Consider the following 21,440-nt stretch of genomic DNA (forward strand, 5'->3'; position numbering starts at 1 on the left):
ATATCCATTCTTTGATTATTAATATTTTTTTTTTTTTGCTGTAATTCAAACTTGGCAAGTTTACTAACACAAATTGAGGTAATAAAAATGAGCAAAAAATGTTATTTTGTTCAAGTCATGACAAAGTTTGAACAAATACTATGATGCTTGCATATACACACTCACACTCCAAATATATATCATGAACACAAGTTGTGCCAAATTTAATTGTAACAATAATATTGTTACTAGTAGTCTGGACAGCACCATGAATTTAAGTTCTCCTTGGAGCTGACAGGCACAACACAGACTAAAAACTGATTTCCATCAGACACTGTAATATGTATCATGAAAGTTTAAGTCAATCCTAAATTCTGGATTACTAGGTCTGCCTGACGCAACCCCCCTCCCTCTGCCGACACTGGTGTTTGTATAATTGTGTTGACTGCTCAGCTGGCTTATCTGCTCAAAAGCTAAGCCTACAAAAAAGAATTTTAGACCTGTTGTAATGACTTCTCAGGAATGCTGGGAACCTGTTTGTGTAAAAGTAAGGCCTGAGCAGAGAAAGAATAGCTCAAAGACAGGTTACATCTCAAAGTAATGCTTAGAGCCCTACGTTACTGATGCCTGTGCTGTACCTCATTTCCTGATTTGTGATTTTTAATTTGTGTTTTTTCTGGCAAGCACTAAATTAACAAACATGCAAAAACATAGTTAATGATATTACAGCAGATAATTTCTTCTTGAGAGCAAACAGATCTTTACCAACTCAGCATTTCAACAAACAGATTTGAAATGAAGTTCTGTTGAGACTTGTCGTTTGCAACTTGGATAACAAAGCTGCTGATGCTTAGCATCTTCATTCTGTAAAAGTGTTTCTGACTTCCCAGTTATATGTGCTTACTGTAATTCAGAAGAAAAGAGGTACAGATTATATTATGAACTACTTGTGTAAAATAAATGCAGAGATTTTAAATCTCAAATTCAAAAATGAAAAACTGCAGCCAGCATTATAACAGATATTTTGCATTTTTATTACATACATCATATAGCTTTATTTATTTATACTACGATCTTTGCATACTACCCATGTTTTTTATGACCATTAAAAATGCCTTACTTGTTTGCAACCAAACGCATCACTGTCCAGTCTTTTGGAAACATCTCTGGTCGTATTAGTATCCGAAATACAGTGAAAATCTGCAGCAGGAAATCCTTTGGAAGGAAAAGAAGCAGTCATATATCTTTGCTGCTTTAAAAAGAGAGGCAAGCTTTAAAAATATTTTAATTGGAGACAAAAAATCACTATAAAAATAGCAGAATTGCATTTATTTTCAACATAGATACACCTGTGAATATTTTTTCTTTTTTTTTTGATTCCCCAAGAAAGCTTCAAATAGTGATTCTATTATTTTTCTTAAAAGGAGGAAAATAATTTAATGTGTCATTTGATTGACAGCAATGCATAACAGAAATGTCAAAGATGCATTTGGTTTCCACCCATACACTTCCACAAATGCGATCCCGAGAACAATTTGCAAATCAAAAAAGCACTTCACAAACACTACAGAGTTCTGAATATCTCCTTAATCATGCCAGGTTTTCATCACTTTCAAGATTTATTCTAAAAGTGGCATTATTTGGTGGGAAAGACAGAGAGCATAAGGACAATTTTATCATTGGGTTTGCAAAGACCACTGAATTCAATAGCGATGCTGGAGCCCCTGAACTGTTATCGCAGCTGGTTGGCTGGATGCAGGTCACTTAACCATTCTGTCTTATTTGCTGAATCTATAAAAATAGTGAACATGTGAGCTCCTTTGAATGTAGAAAGCACTGCTTAAGAGTTTTTAGCATTTCATCTCCTGTCATCTAACTCCCTAATAAATAAGTAAATTAAACTATTTCTCTCAGCACACGGGATTTCAGGTTTTCTCTTCACAAATAAAACTACCGACAAGGGTAATACTTCAGATGGCCCATCTTGATTGTTTGTAGCACTGCCAGTATTTTTTTAGTAAGCAAAATGGAGCTTTTGACATCATAAAGAGCATGAGGCAAGTGATATAACACACCTAACAGAATCAGACTGGTACCTGACCTTGAAAGGTTTTGTATTGATTCTGCCCATACTACTTGTAGAGAGTTAGCCTGAAACACAGATGAGATAAAGATACAACCAAAGGATACCAAATAATTTTGAACACCAAGATATATTCTCAAGTGCGTTTACCAAAGTGTGGATGATGGGCATTGCACAACAGATGTCTTTCATCAGAGAATCACTGTAAAGGGGGACGAATGCAGGCGCTGGAAAAGCAGCTGAGATCCCTGCACCCACCCACCAGAGAAGATTACATAAAAGAGGCAACCTGTTTTCTGAGCAAGATGCCAAAAAATTCTCTATATTAAAGAGTATAAATGATACTCACTGCAGATAACACAGTGTTTGAATGCAGGTGATCAGCTTTACAGATAAACAAGTAGCTCTAAGAGCAACACACTTATTCCAGACTGCTTTCCTATAGCTTTGGACCTTATAGTTAAATTTGAACGTTTCTGCCTGCTCCTTTTTTTCTTTAGGGGTTACCTCCCTTCCCTGTGCTGTAATCCCAACAATCCAACAATGACTCAAATGCTGCTGTATGTCACCTCACAATAATGTCCCAAATTTTCCCATGTCCCATTTTTATGCCATCTGTTTTCCAGACACAATTCAAGTTGCTACTGTTAGGGAGCTGACTGGACGCTGAACTGAAGGGACCAAATGGCTGCTGCTGGGAAACCAAGCAATGGTTTTAGGACTTAAAACCCAAGGGCTCTGTGAGGTGTAAACTTTGAGACCCTTTGAGACCCACAGGCCACTACCAAAGCCTGCTGAAATTCATCAGCTTGTTCAAAAGTCATTAAGAAAAGAATGACAGACAGAGAGGAAGACCATATACACTTCATTTCTTTAGGTAACTAGGCTAAGACCAGAATAAATCTTTTATTTGAAGCAAGCTTTAAAACAAACCAAATGGAGATACTGGCATTAAAGTGTGAATCACTAACAACAGGCTAATTATTTCTAATTTTAACAGAAAACATAAAAAATTGTGTCACCAATTTAGCGATAAGTGATGTTAGATACAAAATGTGGATTTGAAAAACTCAAGACTGAAAACCTCTTTGTTATAGTACATGTTAAAACATATAAACCAAATGCAGTATAATTCAAAGCTGAAATACAACTAAAAGAAACAGATAACTCATAAAAAACTTTAGAAAAACTTGTCAATTGTAAGATTTTCAAGACATGACTATTAAGCTTCTATTAACAGTAGAATCTGTAATTAATTTGTAGTGAACTTTTATTTTTCAGGATTCAGTTTTTGGTAATACAGTTCCCTATGAATCCACCATAAGCACGAAAATAAGCAAAGGGTAAAATGCCAGTTGACTTTGCCATTGATGTGCTGGGATCCTTCATGTGTCAGCACTGCTCATTGATATTCAATGCCAGTGCTCGCTCCCAAGGGACCCACCGGCATATAGCCATTCCATAAAACGTTTTGATCTCCTTTACAACACCTGGCATTTTGCATGATACAATCGCTCATTTTTGTTTCATGGTCCAAACATTTCAAGGCATTACTATGAAGTACCGTTCATGGAAGATCAATTTTGTCACTATATTTTGAACTGTTTCTTTTGCACTAAACTATTATCTTTCATAGTTGTATCTGCTCTGCTGAACACATCATAGCGATTTGGTAACAGATTTTAACATTTAAAAACCATTTTTGCCAGCAGTATAAGTGAACCAACATTTGGTTGGTCAAGTGGAGATATAATTAATTTCTTATATGCTTTCTATCTTAAGAGACAGCAAGAGACTAATTTTGTCCTTTTATATACTCTAAATACCATTTCTTAATATTCCTACCTAGTGTACATAAGCTCTAGTACTATTTTACACCACTTAATAATATCACAATATCACAGTTCAGTTTCCTTTAGTTCCTTTAGCTGCAATATTTGCTTCATGAAATTATCAAACTGTGGTTAAGTGAGAAGCATGCCTTCTGAAGGACTGAAAAACATCTATTCATTTAATAAAAAACTGCTTTGGAATTACTTTCACATGTAACGCATGTACGCATGTAAAATCCTCTGTGAAAAAGGTCAGACTCTTCACTGGATGTCTCAGGGTGCATCTATATTAACATTTTAGTTTGGATCAACAGTCCACTTTGAAGCTAATTGCTTGATTGTCCATTGCTTTGCCTCACACTGTAGAGTTATCAAGCTACTTATTATCAAGTTATTTGTACAGCACCCTAGAGCTTTTTTGCAGTGTGCCAAGGTGCCCACAAGACAGGATGATTTGACAGGGAGTTGTCTCTGCCCAGACAACTCACCTACCCTGCGGCCAACTCCTTTCCCAGATCTTTCCTTCACTGCTTCCTTAATCTACATCAGAAGCCACGTAAGTATTTGGTTTAGAGCAATCCCTCTGCCCCAGCACTTGTCCTTTCAGAAGTCCATATGTGAGCAGATGTCCCAGCATAGCAGGGGAAGGACGGCGGCTAGAACTGAGCTTCTCCACCAGCCACATTCCTCCTGCCTACAGACCTCACACAGCCTGTGTCCCAGGGGTCAGAGAAGGGAGCAGTGGAATAAATTGCACTTGGTGGTAGGGTTCAGCACCCACCGTACCCTGTTCAGGCTCCTTTAGATGGAAGAGAGGGTTCAGAGAACTAGTAAGGTTTACACCCATCCTAATGAAACATTACCTTTTTCTCCATCAGATCTCTCCTGTATATCTATTCTGCCACATTATGTAGGGTACACTCCAATGGATAAAAACTAGGCCTTCTGGCAGGTGCTTATCTGTTTGTTTTGTCTTCTTTTGATTTTTTAATTAAAAACCCTACATATATCAGCCAAAACCACCTTGCTGAGGTCAAAACAGCATCGTGCTAACATATAATGTTTTTCTCATTCACTTTCCCACTTCTATTTATAACTTCCACTGTTACCTTTTGTCATAAATTATATCTGAGCTTTTTTGCGGCAGCAAATATCCGCCTACAAGTGCACCTCTGTTCTACAAATTGCTATAAAATATATTTACTAGAAGAAGATGTCATTTTGTGGTAAGCAAAAGGAGCATATCTTTAAAATAATATTGAAAGATAAAAGGAAGCATTTAAAATTACTGCCTCATTAAATTCAATTTTTCAAAAAGTGAGTGAAGTATAGTCTCTGGTGCTACCACTCAGCCATGAATCCCCTGTCATTTCTTTTTTACTTCATTTGCATGTTTTCAAATATAAAATGTTTTTCTACCTTCTGCTTTGTGTGGAAAAAACCTGCTCTCTTAAAGAACTGACTAAAATAAAAAGTCACCATGTCAATTACTTAAACTAAATATATTTACAAAATAGAGGAAATATTTCCATAAACAACCACTTGCTTAAAGCATCACTCAGATCCATGTCATATAAAAATGTGTAGATGGCATTCCTTCAAAGTCTCCATTTTGCTATACTGTGATTAACAAGCTGGAAACAGCCTTTAATAATTTTGGTACAGACTGTTAAAAAAAATAGAATAAGAACTGCAAGCATATTTCGATAGATTGAATGACAACCTTCACTCCCTTTTTACAAGTACTTGCATGAGTGAATTTTTGTTTTGAGAAGCGGTTTGGTGGAGGTATTCTTTTAATAGTATCACAAATGCTGTGCAAACTTGCAGTCATGGAAGCACATGACATAGTCGCCTTGAGAGTTAGTCCAGAATAAAGAAGAAATACCTTGTGATAGCAATGCCTAATCATTCAGTATAGATGGTTAATTATAATCAGAGGTAGGCAAAGCAAAAAAGCACAGCAGATAGCAATTCAAAGGCCTGGGTTACACTCAGATATGTCCCTTAGAAACCCTGCATCAGATTTATACTTTTCATGTGGTTTAAGGAAGCCCAAATCCACTTTGACATCACTGACTGGGGGGCAAAAAGGTGATTAAAAAATACAGCAAGCTGATGGTAGTTACCACAGAAGCTTAAATCCCAAAGTACATACTAGCCACAAGATTAACTATGGCTACTAGTTCAACCTCTCAAAACACCTCACACCAAGAAAAAGTCTTATCACAGAAATTTACACCTTCTGAATCTTCATTTACTCATACTGATGTCATTTCCTAAGAAGCATATCTTAAAGCAGTACAAAATACCAAGGAAGTTGCACACTTGGCAAACAAAGCAGAAAAATATGGAGGTAAGTGGCAAGACGGTTTAGATAGCCTAAGTCATACACAATCACCTCATGATTAACAGCAGTGTCAGCCTCACACACTACCTCTCATCTTCCCCTCTTGCTCTCGGTTATACACATTTCAGTGATACTTGATATTTCCAAGTGAGGGGAAAAAACCCAATATCTTATATTACTTAAGATTCAGAAAAGAAGGAATGCTGCATTAATTACGATCTACCTACTGCCACTGAATCACTGATGGAGCTGATGCTGATTTGATGAGATCTGAATGGAAATAATAAACACTGGACTTGAGTTCTCAAGACCTCTATTTTGATAGCTGATGGCACTGGCTACAGCTGCTTTCCATATGTCTCTGTATAATAGCAGGGTGTGTGCGTGGGGGGAATATAAATGTGTCAAATCAAACACCATTCAAGCATTAATTCTAGAGATTCTTCGTGTTCTGGAAGCAAGAAAATCTGAATAAACTCAACACTATTTCATAGAAACATCAAACAGAAATCAAGCTTGAAACCTCTAGGAAATATAAAAATCTAAACCTAGGAATAGAGACCTGCTCAGAACTCAAACAAAAGGGAAAATATTATCAGTAAAAAATGCCTAGGTTCCACAACATACACTAAAAATTGTCTAAGGGTAGCAACTATGCTAGGTGAAAACAGATGCTGTAATACCAGTATAAAAATTGTCCACTCTGTGTAACTCCTAAGCAGCACTCTTGATTCATGATAGATATAACTTCTTAGCGTTTTCTATCTTTCAAGCTCAATATGAGCATCTCAGTACAAAGAAAAGGCACTCACAAATGGCATGGTCTCTTCAGAACAGCTCTAAACAGCTAACAGGAATTTAAGGAAAGCTGAAATTGCACCATGACTAGACTCCCCTTTCCAGGGCAGTACTTAAGTTTATCAAGTGGTAATTTAAGACTAACATCTAAAAATATACTATCACACTAGGACATGATTACCCTCCTATCTAGGATCACTGGCTGAATAATGGGCATAAGATTTACTCAAGATTTACTGTGTGGTCAAATTTGGTACTATGTAAGTTTGTCAGGGTTTAGCAGAGTGGAAGTCTTAATGTATATTTTTATGCAGGAAATCTTAACTTTTTGAAAAATCCTTCCCCCTTCACTAAAAAGGAATTAAAAATGCTGTATATACATAAACCCGGTAACTCCATCAATGAAACTGGTAGAAGCTGCCCTGAAAGAGCTCTGCAGCTACTTTCTTCCATGATCAAACTGGGCAGACAGACATTACAAGTCTGACAGTTCCTCCTGCCATTGGACTTGCTGCACAGTTAAGAAAAATGGAGAGTTAGTTGAATATGCATTTCTCAAACTGTGTTTGCCACTGCCATATATAATTTAATGAATGAATAAATAAACAAATATAATAAACCAAACAAAAAAAACCTATGACAGAAAGAATCAAGCAGAACTGTATAACCTTGGCTTGAAACCATCCTTAAAACAGGCTTGGAGGCTAAGTTTATGGCTTTAAAGCTATTATATAGTCCCTCAAATTCCTATTCTATCTGCTGTCATTGTAGAAGCAACAGAATCCTAGCCGCACCCTAAGAGTAGACCTGAGTACACATGAAAGCCTGTGCAAAAGTTAATCTGAAAAACAGATTGCATTTAAATACTGAAGTGTTTCGTCAAAGCACAGGAATATCTTAAAGGGAGAAAAATCAAAAAAGGAAATGAAAAGAAACTTGAACGAGTGGAAAGACAATTCTGCTACTTACCCTAAGATCTTCCTTTGTGTTGAAGCTATCAAGAAGCTGTTGATAATGTCTATCAGTCATTTGTCGCAAGAGTGACAACAAACAGGAGACAAATTCCCCCTGTTCAGAAAATCCAAGAATAGAAATATTATAGATTGCAGCGTCTTCTGTACTTCATCTTAAACTGTTATATTATAAGCACTGAAAAATAATTAACAAATGCAGGGGGAAATTAATCTACAATTAGGTTTAGACTCCATATTTTGTGAAAATACATTAATTTAGCTATAAACTTCCTTTCCACTTAAAGAATTATTTTCCCCCAAATGGAGTTTACTTGCCTAGCAAAATCTATTTTAAATAGTCCCAGAAGGGCTAAACCAGTAAAATTTTGATTTGTGATTTGTTTCCCTCATATCTGTTTTTAAACAGATTATTTAGATTGCTAAAATTACCTCTTACTCAGTTTTGAAAAATATTTTGCAATAATTCTGGGAAGAATGCTATTGTTTTCCTTTAGGGAAGAAATTAATGGAGTTAGCTGGGAATTTTTTCAAAACTTTTTTTCATCTCAAAAACCCCATATTTGTTAAAAAGAAAAATTATTTATAGGATTGAACAAACTTTGAAAATGTTTTGATCAGAAGTTACCTTGGATCTACAGAGAAATTTCTCATTAAAACTTGTATCTAGAAGTTGAGCTTAATCACAGGGCAAGACCACTCTCTCCCACAGTGCCAGTTCCTGGATTCACACTCCACACTGCAGAAAAGGGATGCTCCAGGCAGCAGCTGAGGGACTTACTGTCCTGCTGTGTGGATTCCTCCCTGCCTCTACTGATGCACGTTCCCCAGGCTGCCCATCAAGCAGCATGGAATTCAGGAACTAAAGAGCAGAGAAGTGCACAGGGTACCTCCAAGTGAGCGATCAAATGAACAGGACCTTATGGGAAGGAATAGGTTCTCCCTCTCTCCCTCTCCTGTCCGCTTGCTCATTTTTGAACTGGGAAGAAACACTGAATAGTATCAATCTGGTCTGACTGCAGAATGGATGAGGACAGGAAAGAGTGAAAGGTTTGGATTTCACCCCAGTGCTTAAAAACACAATTCTGAAATTGTACAAGCTTGTTAAGGAAAAAAAAAAAAAGAAATACGCTTCCAGCCTGTATCTACCAGGAATGAAGAATGAGACTTGGAGGACAGATAGGTGTGATAAAAGTACTATAAAACGGTGCCTTTCGTTTGATTGTCAAGTAAAATTTTGGGAAGATTTTTCCCTGTCTTTCATTAAAAATAGAAAATAAGATAGAAAAGGGAGTATGTTTTCATAGGAATGGCTGTTCCAGATTTTACATTGGAAGGCCTAATTCACTTGTGATTATACCTTGTATACTTGGTGGTGTGTAAGGCAATGGCTTTCACTGGCACCACAGTGATAAAATAATAATTGTCTTGCCCATAATAAGATTCTACACTGAAGTAATGATCCCAAATTAATTACCTCCCTGTAAAATCATTGTTTTTACAGTGAACGTAGCATTCTCAAAACAATATCCCAAGGCTATGAAGTCTCTTAATCTTCATGCTCTGGGCATAACCATCAAGGTTACAGCTGCTATCTTGTAAATACCTGGAAATTTATTTCCAACCCTATCAATTTCTTTTCAGAAAACAACAAGACTTTGTTATTCTATCATTTTAAAATATTTTTAATTTCATTATATCCAGCTTCAATATGATCATATCATGCCATTTAGTATAATGTAGGTTCATCTAAATAGGCTTAATTTTTGGAGACTTTTATTCCAATTATAAAATCAAAGACCACTCAGATTTGGCTAATTAGCCAAAATAAGCAGGGTAAATAAATAAGGGTGCAAGCTTACCTGATTGCTAACTTGAGTGACAAAATTTTAGTATGAACTTTTGAATACTTCCCTTCTTGCTTAAGTATTTTAAGCAGTCCTTTCTAGTCACCTTCCTTCTATGTTCCCACATTTAATTTGACTTATAGTAGTATATTAAAAATCACAGTCTATTATAGAAAGCTGTACTATTATAGTTGACAGACAGATTAGCTATAAAAGGGAACCAGCTCTAGCTAATTGTTAACTGACTTCTAAATTTGAGCTTTTAATTCAAATGTAGGTAGCTATACAGGCAGCTGGTTTTTAAAATAACAATGAACATTCAGCTGCATTTGTTGAACTTAACACAAAATGTATATTGTAAGATTTCTGCCAGTGTCAGACATAGACTACATAGTCAGGGTACATGTGAATCCTGCACAAAAGCAAACTCCACACACACAACGACCTTGATAAAAACCATTTAGCATCTATTTCTAATGTCATAAGTCAAGCCAAGAGGTATATCCAATTCACTTAGGTGGAATCCTGAAGTAATATTTTGTGTCTTATTTATGGAGTACAATTATGAAAATACATGGAGCTCACAATTAAATTGCAATTCATTTAGGTTCTGAGGGACTGAACTTCCAAGACCTGAATTGGAATCAATAAAGGTTCACTTTAATTGGATTGCTTTCTGCTAACTCTTTATATGCAAACACATCTTTCTTAAGGAAATCCAAAGTTCTAAATCACTGACATCCTAAAGCAGAACTTTCACCTTCACCATTGCATTAAATTCGATGTTTGTTAGTGCAACACCTGTAATGTAACAATGACACCCTGAAGCCATGTCTTCTTTGTGCTCAGTTTAAAGTACCACATCCATCTTGCAGGTTACCATCTATCAAGATTCCCCACTGCAAAATGAAATGGTACCAAGGTACCAAAACTATTTGAGATGAAAGAAATGGTGCAGTCATGGCAGCACACAGCCTGATGCTGCCTCCTACTTTATGCTGCTTCTTTGTGCAGAAAAACAGTGACACGTGGGCCTGGAAGTTCATGTTGAGATTAGTTTGGGACTACCTCCATAAGGAAGACTGTATCTGATGCAAAATTATGACAGAATTTTATCCAGTGTTCTGCCATGAAACATCTCACAATGAATATTTTATGATACTTGCCGCTTGAAAGAATGGTAACATACTGGAACAGACTCTACTGCTGCACTCACATTGAGTACTTTGTCATACTCGCTCTACAAATAGTTCCAAGAATCTGGCTCCGTGTGTTGCCATAAGCCCATACTGCATGATGTTTCTACATAAATGTATATAATTGCCTTATGCTGTGCTGTGAGTCACTTCCACATTAAGTATTTGAGAGCCTGTGGTGACAATGACATGGCTTTTCTGATGCATAAAAAGAAAATTTTGCAACTTGAAAGCACTTTCAGAGTCTAATTTTTTGATGTCGTGAAAGAATTAGGCTGTCATGGTGTTTTATGAAAGCTTAATCTGCAAGCAGGTAGATACATCAGAAGAAACCAATAAGCTCAGAGCTTTGCTACTAACAGACTAATACTATAACCCTTATTTCAACTTATATTTTCTTGTGATGGCCTGATATGCCATACAGCATACATTTGTAATGTTGTAATTTAAAGAAAAAAACCCCAAACTCTTAGATGTATAGTCCTGCTGAATCACAGTGATTAAAGCATGGTGTTATCTTATTACAGAGCTTGGTCAGCTCCATAAAACACTTCATATAATGTTTGTTCTCTGTGGGATAAAGCAAACAAACAAACAAAACCCCCAACACATTTCTTCTACAGCTATTAAATGCTTTTGAAATGTTTGATCTCAGAGGAAATTCTGGTTTGAAAAGCAACCATCTTTTCATTAATGAAAACTGTTACAGTGTAAAAATTGGGCAATTAATTAATTAAGTGTATAATGAGATGGTAAATCACAGAGCATAGTATGTTCTCTGCACAAAATGTTACTCCCTCGCCTCATATTGGGGGTGTATCCCTTGCTATATTAGAACTGATTTGCCCTTCAAAAGCAAACTGGGAACTTTGCTGAAAACAAAGCAAAGTAACACATCGTTTTGTTTCATCAATGCTCATCATAGACTTTTCTGTAAATGCTTGCATTTCAACCTTCTAATTTGCATGAGTTGTTTTAGCGGGTTGACCATAATATCATTTGTTAATCTTCTAAATCCATCCTCTACACTCAACACTCAGCCTAGAGAAAAACAAAATGCCTTTCAATTAATGAAGTTGAATTTGTACAAGTTGGCATCACAGATTCTGCAGGCATTTTTAGAGCTGTTTCATCATATTAAAACATATGAGTTTTGGGAATTAACATGTTATTGATTGATACTCTTGCATTTTCAGGAATTCAAACTTAAAGAGAGTTTCAGAAAACTATTAAATTTGTCAATAAAAGAAACCCAATGAAATAATTATTGACCTGAAACAGTCTCGAAAGAAATTTTGTCTTTTGAGGGTTTTTTTGGTCATAACTTAGAAATAAATTTGATGAAAAAAATTAGTTTCCACTGAAAATGAATAAAATGCGAGGTTTTCTTTGTTCTCCTCATTCTCTGTTTTATAAACAAAATCTTAATACTGTGCATTGCAATATAAAAACAATATTGTCACAAATCTAGTAGTCCAACCAGTGACAATAGTGAGACCTATTTCATTATAAGAAACTTACAGTCACATCTTGAAACTGGAGGCGCATAGCAGAGCCTGATGGTTGTGGTCGGCTGGTAATCTCTAGTATGGTCCTTAACAGAATATCTAGCAGGCTGTTTACAATCACATCAATTTCTTCCAGGACAGATTTTTCCTTAAATAATAAAGAAACCATTTAAGATTTTAAAATAGAAAGATGACCATGGGCATATTTCCCTTTATGTTATTTTAGAAACAAATGATAGTTTTACTATGAATGCCATATTCGAGAAACAAGGACTATTCTCTAATTAAGATATTGTTTAATTCTACTGATATTTTTCTAACAGTTTCCAAATAATTACATTGTACTGAAATATAGAGGACAGTAAGGGGGATGATTCTGAATATGTAAGTGTCATCAAATTAGCATAGCTCTATTTTTAATTAAAGTAAATAATATAGGAGAACTTTTGGAGCAAGATTTTTATAGGTAACACCCATATATTTTCTGGGGAAATTGCCAAGAGAGGCTTAAATTCCAAAAAGTAGAATTCTGTTTTCACACTTTGAAACTATCACCAGAAACAAGCAGATGGTGCTCAACCTTCAAGACCTGCTTCAGCAGTAAGGACCAGCCTCACTGCTTCCCATCAGCTGAGTAGCACAAACAAATTAGTCATTTCTGTGAGCCTACAACTGCTTGTATGCAACATCAATACAAAGGAACCAAAGTGTTCACCACCAAAAGAGACCATGATACCTTAATTACATGCATGAAAACACTTGATGAAGTCAAGTTGCAGTTACTTCTCCTTTTTAATTCAGATTGAAATATGTTTTCCCTGCTTCAACAATGTTTTCTGTCTCCACTGCACCAGACACCACTATCTTAATCTGAGCAATTTTATCCACAATTTAAGATGATATTTCTTTGTAGAAAGAAACACTTCATAATCAAATGCACACAACCAAACTAAAACTCAGCTGACAAACAGATCATTCAACTTTGCTGACATCGAGGTGTAGGAGTGATTAGTGTTTTTTTTTCCCTGCTTCCTACACACCCAAAGCATATGATTTGTAACAAAACTCAAAATTCCTGTTTGGACTCAAGATGAGTCTAGTGTCTCGGCCATCTTCTCTGTCACTTCGCCTAGTATCAAACTGTTAACTTCAGTACTTATGAAGGCAGACAGTAAACAGTGTATTTAGGAACTGTATCAACTGTGAGGACTCATGTACAAATTACTACTAGAATGGCCAACAACATTAATTTTCAAAGCTGCCTGACTACAACTTCACTTGTTCCCTCAGCCTCTAAATTATCTTGATTACCATGAAAGAAATGAACTTCTGAAGTGATACACAAAAATCATATCACAGTTACCAAGTTGCTAACACTCTCAGTGACTCAAAGACTACTAAATATAGTAGCTGCGTATCTTGAACATTGGATAGAGTTTTATGTAGGCATCCACTTGTTATTGTATACATCTCTGGCTTGGTGACTCCAAATGAAAGGTCTCCTGAAATATTGACCAGACCTGTAAGCCTTTCCGCCAATCCAAAAACACAGCTATGCTTTATCATCTAGCACTTTAACTTGCGATGAGGTATTACACTAATCCGGGAGCAGCTGCAACGAAAATGTTGTTACAGTGCCAAAGTTGCAGGCCACATCCATATCAAATCACTGATGGAGCAACTTTAATTGCTGACAGTGGTATGAAATGAAGAAACAGATAAACCAGTTCTCACTAATGCATTACAATGTAATGTACTGCACTATGCATGTATGTACTGCACTAACTACTGGCAATGTTTGCTTTTAATTGTCATATATCCCCTTTCCTGTCAGAACTTACCATCATCTTCATATTTGCAATGCACATACCTAGGCTAGCTCTCATATGCAGCTTCCACAGATCAATTTTCAAACACAAACATCAGTAATTAGCCACAAAGTTTATCAACTAGCAACCAAGGGCAACCCCCCCTGCAATAATCATATCAATCTATTTACCTATATCGCCCCTGTGTCCTCTAAGACTAAACAGCACACAGCAAAAGAAGGTGGACATTTCTTTCTGTCCAACAAAACACTCAAAAAGAATCAGAGCTTGGCAGAACACTATGCGCTACAATTAAAATACACTTGCATGGGAGGAAACGGCTCCTGAGAAATCAAAATGACGTGTTTATGCAGAATCATTACACATAATCTTTAAAATGGCCTTGGTCAAGGTCCAGTTTGTGTAAGTAAATGTCATTGAGCCATATAAAGAAGTTCAACACCTTGTGGATGTCACACGGTGTTTACTTACTGAGCTGTTCTTCTTGATGAGGCAAAATATGTTGCTAAGGATACGTGCACACATTATAAGGTCCTTCTGCTCCTGTAAATGCATGTGGAGATGATGTAAAACTACCGGAAGAAGAATATATCGAGAATCTGGAAAAAATGAAAAATTTTATGAGTGGGAGCTTCTCGTAGAATCATTTAATTTTAATAGAGGCAGAAAACGCATCATCAGTCCAAAACAGTATTTCTGATAAGCAAAAGCTCTTACTTGCTTTAACCAACATTTTTGATAAGCAGAAGCTTTTACTTCATTACCACAATACCCTAAAACACATATTTGAAGAATGCTGAAATATGCTGAAATATGCTGAAAGTCAGTATGTCATATCATGGACAGAGAAAAACACCACTGTGTGGAATATACCATAAGTAGCAGAAAATTCGAAGTAATTATTGAACTGTCATGCAAAACAAACTTAGCACAGTAATACTTGTATTCATAACAATGTGAAATTATCATATGACAGACTTTTCTGTCATATAAAAAGATCCCTTGCAAGCCAGCGCCACAGCAGACTTAATCTTCAAGTTATGTCATTCTACAAATGAGTTCTACTTTCCAAAGAAGCAGTACTTTCAGATTTCTTTCAGGACTTTCACTTTTCCAGATTCCTCACTCCTACTAAGTATGAGCAATTTAGATTACTGGTGCCTACATAAAATTATTTTCTTTTCCTCTACTTCATTTTCTAAACACAGCACTTTGGTTCTATTTTCAGTCCTGAATTCCCTCAAAATTATGCAAGAACTTCATTAACATGCTACTTTTTCTTGCTTCTTTTTTTTATAATTAAAGACAATGTTAAATGGGAAGAGCCCTAATACTTACACTTGTGATAACACATTAAACACTTATTTACAACTTGATAAATGGAATGGGTGTTATCTGTTTTCATTTTGTTGTTGTTTTTAGATCTTTTCCATAATTGAGAAATGATGTTCTCATAGAAATGTACTTGAATCATTTCCTCTATTAAAATTTTAATGATGATTATATACTACATTATCTAAAGATATTCATCTAATCAGTTCCTTTGTTCATTAATGTCATTATTTCCTAAAAATTGAGTTTATCTAGCTGGAAAATTACTCCTTTAAAATCATTTTATCAACCAGGTACTGTTCATGGACTAGTCTTTCTATAAACATTTTTTATCCCTTCAAATATTCCCTCTATTTTTTCCAGGAGAGAGAAACAGATAGATGTATTTTATTTTATTTGTTGAATGCTTCTTTCACTCACTGAAATACAGCACTTATCTTGTTTTTCCTCTGTTATTTCCTTGTTTTCATTGTCTAATTGTCTGTATAACACAAGACAAATCATATGGACAAGTTGATTTGTACACGCTATTTAAGTATATTCTTGTTTTCAGAAAAAAAAGCTTTCCTGCTCTTTTTAAATAGGTGTTTCATGCTTATTATTTATTCAAGTGTTCTGCTATATCCTCTATATTGAAGAAAAGTATAAACAAAGACTGTATGACAATAGGCAAAAGGCCATCAGTGAAACTAAAATCCATGGCACTGAGACCCAAAATTGGGAAACAAATAGCCTCTATCCAGTGAGTGCTTACTTCTGTGAGTGCCTCGGTAGGCTTTCCTCAGGACTGGCCTGAGAGTTCACATCTGCCTGTAGCTGCAGCTGGGCAGAAGCGTCTCAACCAAGCCAACAGGGCATTTTTTTCTCTACCTGAAAACCAGAAGCTCAGCAAAGTGTTGCCCCAGGTAGTCTGTCAAGTGTGCACAGCTGCCACTGACCCATCCACTGCGAGATCCACAGGGTGGAAAGGAAAGCAGGCAGGAAGATGGCTAACGTGCAGACCTCTGGTGAGGAAAGTACCAGTTTTTGATTCTCACTGCTAAATCTGCTTATTGATTAGTGGCAGATGAAAAAAATAGAGCTAATGCCTTCAGCTGAAGTGAAAAAGCGTGACTCTCTATTCCTATAAAAAAGACCTAACCAACAGGTTACAGGGGACAATTCCTTTTCCCTGCTTTCCATTAGGCCTTACACATATGGAATTCTTGGCTGGTAGCCCATCTTCAAGAGAAGAGATGAAGGGTTCACTGTGTAAAGCAGCCCATGGCTCTGCAGTTGGGCTACTCTCTTCCTCTTCAGGAAGCTGAATCCAGGCTGACAGAGCACTCGGAGCACAGAGGTCTTCCACTCCCAGGCAGATGCTCAAATCACTACTCAACTCCACAACTGTCACAGAGAAGTTACAGTAGCTCTTGTACACTTTACTGGCATGAGCCTTACCATTTGGGCCACAGGTCCTCTGAAGACAGCAGGTCTTCTCTTGCAGCTACAACACAAATCCATCAGCCCAGAAGGTGAGGAGAAAACAGGAGCAGCCCTCTGCCTAGATGTTTCTTCTTTGTTAACTCAAGGCAGCTTGCTGATGAGCACACAGATGGATTTGGTACCTTTTCTGAGGTCCCACTACTCTGTGCACTGATTACGTGTAAACACAGCATTATGAACTCAGAGAATCTACGTGTAGCAACGCCTGACTTGTAAATAGCCAACCCTTGCATACAATATATGGCCTGCAGCACTTCAGACAAAACTGAGCATCCTCATTCAACTGTTTCAAGTATCCCATTTTTGCAAAAGCTCCATGAAATGATCAGGAGCTTTGTTTTACCAAGACCAAATGGATTAGCAAAAAGGCATCTTCTAATGCCTTTCAAATATACATGGGAGGGAACGGTGCCTGTTACTGAATTAACCACCACATATAATGCAGCTTTAGATATATTCCTTGTAAGTTCATCATCTTCATACCTCTCTGTCTTGACTCATTTAGGTGGAGAGATACAGTGGTACTACAGAAGAGGAGAGCTGGCATATTCACCTCTGAGCCAAACCAAGGACTATGTGAAAAAGTTTGGAGAACACAGTGTACAACATTTGTCTTGGGTTACTTTTTTTCTTAAAAATTGTCAGCTGCAATGTCAGCCACTGCATATAGAAAAATTAATGAGTGCAAGGAATGGTGCAATAATCAGAACTCTTAGCCATCACTCACTGTCCTAATTTTTCTTCTGTGCAGGAAGCCAAATTAGCTGACTGTTTAAAATGCTAATACTTGCCCTTTACAAATATTATACAGAAAGAGAGGAAAAAAATCATGACATAGAGCTTTTCAAATACGTGCTTGGCATAATTAGAAAGACGGACTACTCTGGGCAATCCCTGTGACTTTCCTATGCAAGCTACATTAACGTTTAATATTTAACCCACAGCACAACTTTCCCCCTTGCTTTTCAGTTAGCGGTCAAGCACCTGCACAGACATAAAAAACTTTCTTTATTCTGTTGTATGTCAAAGATTAATATCAGAAAGATCACAGAATCACAGAATCACAGAGGTTGGAAGGGACCTTTTAAGATCATCTAGTCCAACCAATGAAAAAAAAAAAAAAAAAACCACAACACAAAAAAACAAAACCAAAACCACCACACACGCAACCCACACACACACCACCACACCACCCAACACTAATCCATATTCCCAAGCACTATGTCAACTCCTCTCTTGAATACCTCCAGGGATGGTGCCTCAACCACCTCCCTGGGCAGCCCATTCCAATGCCTGACAACCCTTTCAGTAAAGAAATATTTCCTAATATCTAACCTGAACTTCCCCTGGCGTAACTTGAGGCCATTGCCTCTTGTCCTATCATCTGTAACTTGGGAGAAGAGACCGACCCCCGCCTCTCTACAGCCTCCTTTCAGGTACTTGTAGAGAGCAATAAGGTCTCCCCTCAGCCTCCTCTTCCCCAGACTGAACAACCCCAGCTCCCTCAGCCTCTCTTCGTAAGACTTGTGCTCCAGACCCCTCACCAGCTTCCTTGCCCTTCTCTGGACCTGCTCCAGCACCTCAATGTCTTTCCTGTGGTAGGGGGCCCAAAACTGGACGCAGTACTCGAGGTGGGGTCTCACCAGTGCCGAGTACAGGGGGACGATCACCTCTCGGGTCCTACTCACTACACTGTTCTTGATACAGGCCAGGATGCTGTTGGCCTTTTTGGCCACCTGGGCACACTGCTGGCTCATGTTCAGCCTGCTGTCGACCAACACCCCCAGGTCCTTTTCTGCCAGGCAGCTCTCCAGCCATTCTTCCCCAAGAAATTCATTTCAATGAATTTCCCCCAATATTCATTTCAATGACTATATCTGAGCAGATGGGCAAAACTTCAGCCTGCTTGGAGAAAGGATTAGTGTAATTGACCATTTTAAACAAATAAACAGCATTCTCCTTGAACAGTGAGAAGCAAGGCAGTTGCTCTTCTTTTTGATAGTTTTACTTCGGCCTATTCAATTTATGCTTTTAAATTGAACTTTTAAAACTTTTATGAGGAACTGTTTTCACTTGAAAGAAAAAAATTGCCTGTAGTGCAGAAGGAAAACACAGGTACAGCTGAGAAAGTCCTCCCTTGGCCTAAGAAAGAGGCACAGATGCGAAGCATCATTTGCAAAGCTTTTGCAAAATATTTTCTGCTCTCCACTATAGAGGTACTAATAAAGTTGAATTTTTGTATGCAATATACATACATACATCCCCCCACAGGTGTGCATAGAAGCACACATACACAAAGAGCTCCAAAGAATAGTATATTGCTGTATAAGAGAAATTAAGACACACAAATTAATCTGATAAAGATACTGGAGTACTTGCAAGCAGTGCAGCTGTGTAAAATCTTTACTTTTTGAAGTAAATTGACTTTTTTTTTTTTCCAAATCTGTGTTAATATGTAAAGTTTAATGTGTTTTAACTAAATTTAATTCAGGATTTGAATTAACAATTTCAATAATGATATGCTTTTTGCATTTTATAGCAATCAATTAGCTAGTGATTACTGAGATATCTTACAAGACTCATTAAAGAGAAGTTTTGAGTCTTTTGAAAAAATTATGGAATAAAAGGGAAATCATAATACCTAGCTTCCAGAAGTAAACCTCCTTATTAGTTAATGGTATCTTCTTCTGAACTTGCTAACAACTTTTTTTTTCATTTCCATATGAAGTCTAACATACAACAACATACTTCCCACGAGGCAGTTAAAAGATACTAAATTGTTCTCACTGATTGTGTCAAATATTCATCTCTAAATGACTATTGAAACTATAGTTTCCTATATGTACATTCTCCTGTGAGATACAGGATGCATTTCTTAGATGAACTCATTCACAGAGACAGTCTGAGGGAAGAAGTCAATCTCAGAAAGAAAACAAATAGATAATTATCACTTTTATAATCTATTAATAGTGGATTTCAGTGTAAAATAAGGAAAACAATAAAAACAGATAAGGTATAAGTTATATACAAAATAAATACATAAAACTTTGCATATGAAATAAATTAAATAAAATGAACACATGAAGATGTCTTTAAAACATCAACTCAGGATTTTCCCTAACTTCATAATATAGATACGTATCATATAAAGATTTCATAGACTATATCTATAGTTTAAATGGTCAGAGAATTAAACCCCTCCTCTATTTGTTTTGAATAGTTTGCTGCACTAAAAGGAGAAGTCGTACCCAGCTACTCTTGCACAGAGATCCAAATACTCATATTTTGGGAAGACAAAGTTTCTTGCCTTGTACGAACATTCTCCATGTGGTAAAGAGCTGCATCACAAATTATAACTGGGCCAGGATACAGGCTTAATCAATATAGAATTTCCTTTTTTTAGGACTTTACTTACTAATCTCCCTTCTGGTAACTGATGTGTTCGATCAGTGGTGATTCCAAGAAAATGCATCCTCTTGGAGGAAGAAACCTAGACTTACACACCTCACGTTTTCATAGCTATTGAATTTACAAGCTCAAATAGTGCCCTTAGAGTAAAAAAAAATCATTGGTGTTCTGCTACTTGCTGTTTAACCATGTCAAGAAGGACATGGCTCAAGACGTGTTTATTTGCCTTAACTCTTCTGAGCAAAACAGATTTAACTCTTCCTCAAAGCAAGCTATAATAACATTTAATGCAAAAAGGACTACAAACGAGTGCTAGACTACTGGCATATCAGAAATGACAAAGGTAGAAAATCGTCTGGGTACAAGCATATGTAGGTCATCAATTTGGCCATTTTACAAGCATCAACAGGGATGGGTCCAAAGAGTTACACCTAAAATACCAGGAGACTGGAAGAAAGACCAAGAGGAAAAAAAAAATACTGCTAGTCTTTATCAGCAGGAAAACAGTCATCTGTTTCCTTTTAGACACCCAATGGAGCGTAATACGAAGATGCAGCAGTAAATATTGAAAAGTAAAAGTAAAAGTAAAGGCAATAACACCCACTAATTTTTCACAGGAGTCAGGCAGGTAACTGATGCTGACACCTTTTAACATCTCTGGAGTTGTTACCTATGGGAAGAGCTGAAGTTTAAAATCACCAAAATAGAAAAAGGTTCTAAGCAACCTACACCAAAGCCTCAATACAGAGCCATTTCAAACATCCTATCTGCACATGATCAGTAAATACAATATATAACCTGCATTCTCTAGAGAGACAGGGA

General features: G+C 36.8%; 1 protein-coding gene across 1 annotated transcript in view; it reads right to left on the reverse strand.

Moving 5' to 3' along the window:
* DOCK4 (dedicator of cytokinesis 4) overlaps window positions 1-21,440 on the reverse strand; it is a 163,669-nt gene that overhangs the window by 54,344 nt on the left and 87,885 nt on the right. The window contains exons 26-29 of the mRNA XM_074167652.1: window positions 14,865-14,992; window positions 12,578-12,712; window positions 8,012-8,110; window positions 1,100-1,194 (exon numbers count right to left, since the gene is read on the reverse strand). Of these exons, the coding sequence (XP_074023753.1) occupies window positions 1,100-1,194; window positions 8,012-8,110; window positions 12,578-12,712; window positions 14,865-14,992 (457 nt within the window). The remainder of the gene's footprint in view (window positions 1-1,099; window positions 1,195-8,011; window positions 8,111-12,577; window positions 12,713-14,864; window positions 14,993-21,440) is intronic.

Source organism: Numenius arquata, chromosome 2, assembly GCF_964106895.1.
Source record: "Numenius arquata chromosome 2, bNumArq3.hap1.1, whole genome shotgun sequence".
Taxonomy (NCBI): domain Eukaryota; kingdom Metazoa; phylum Chordata; class Aves; order Charadriiformes; family Scolopacidae; genus Numenius; species Numenius arquata.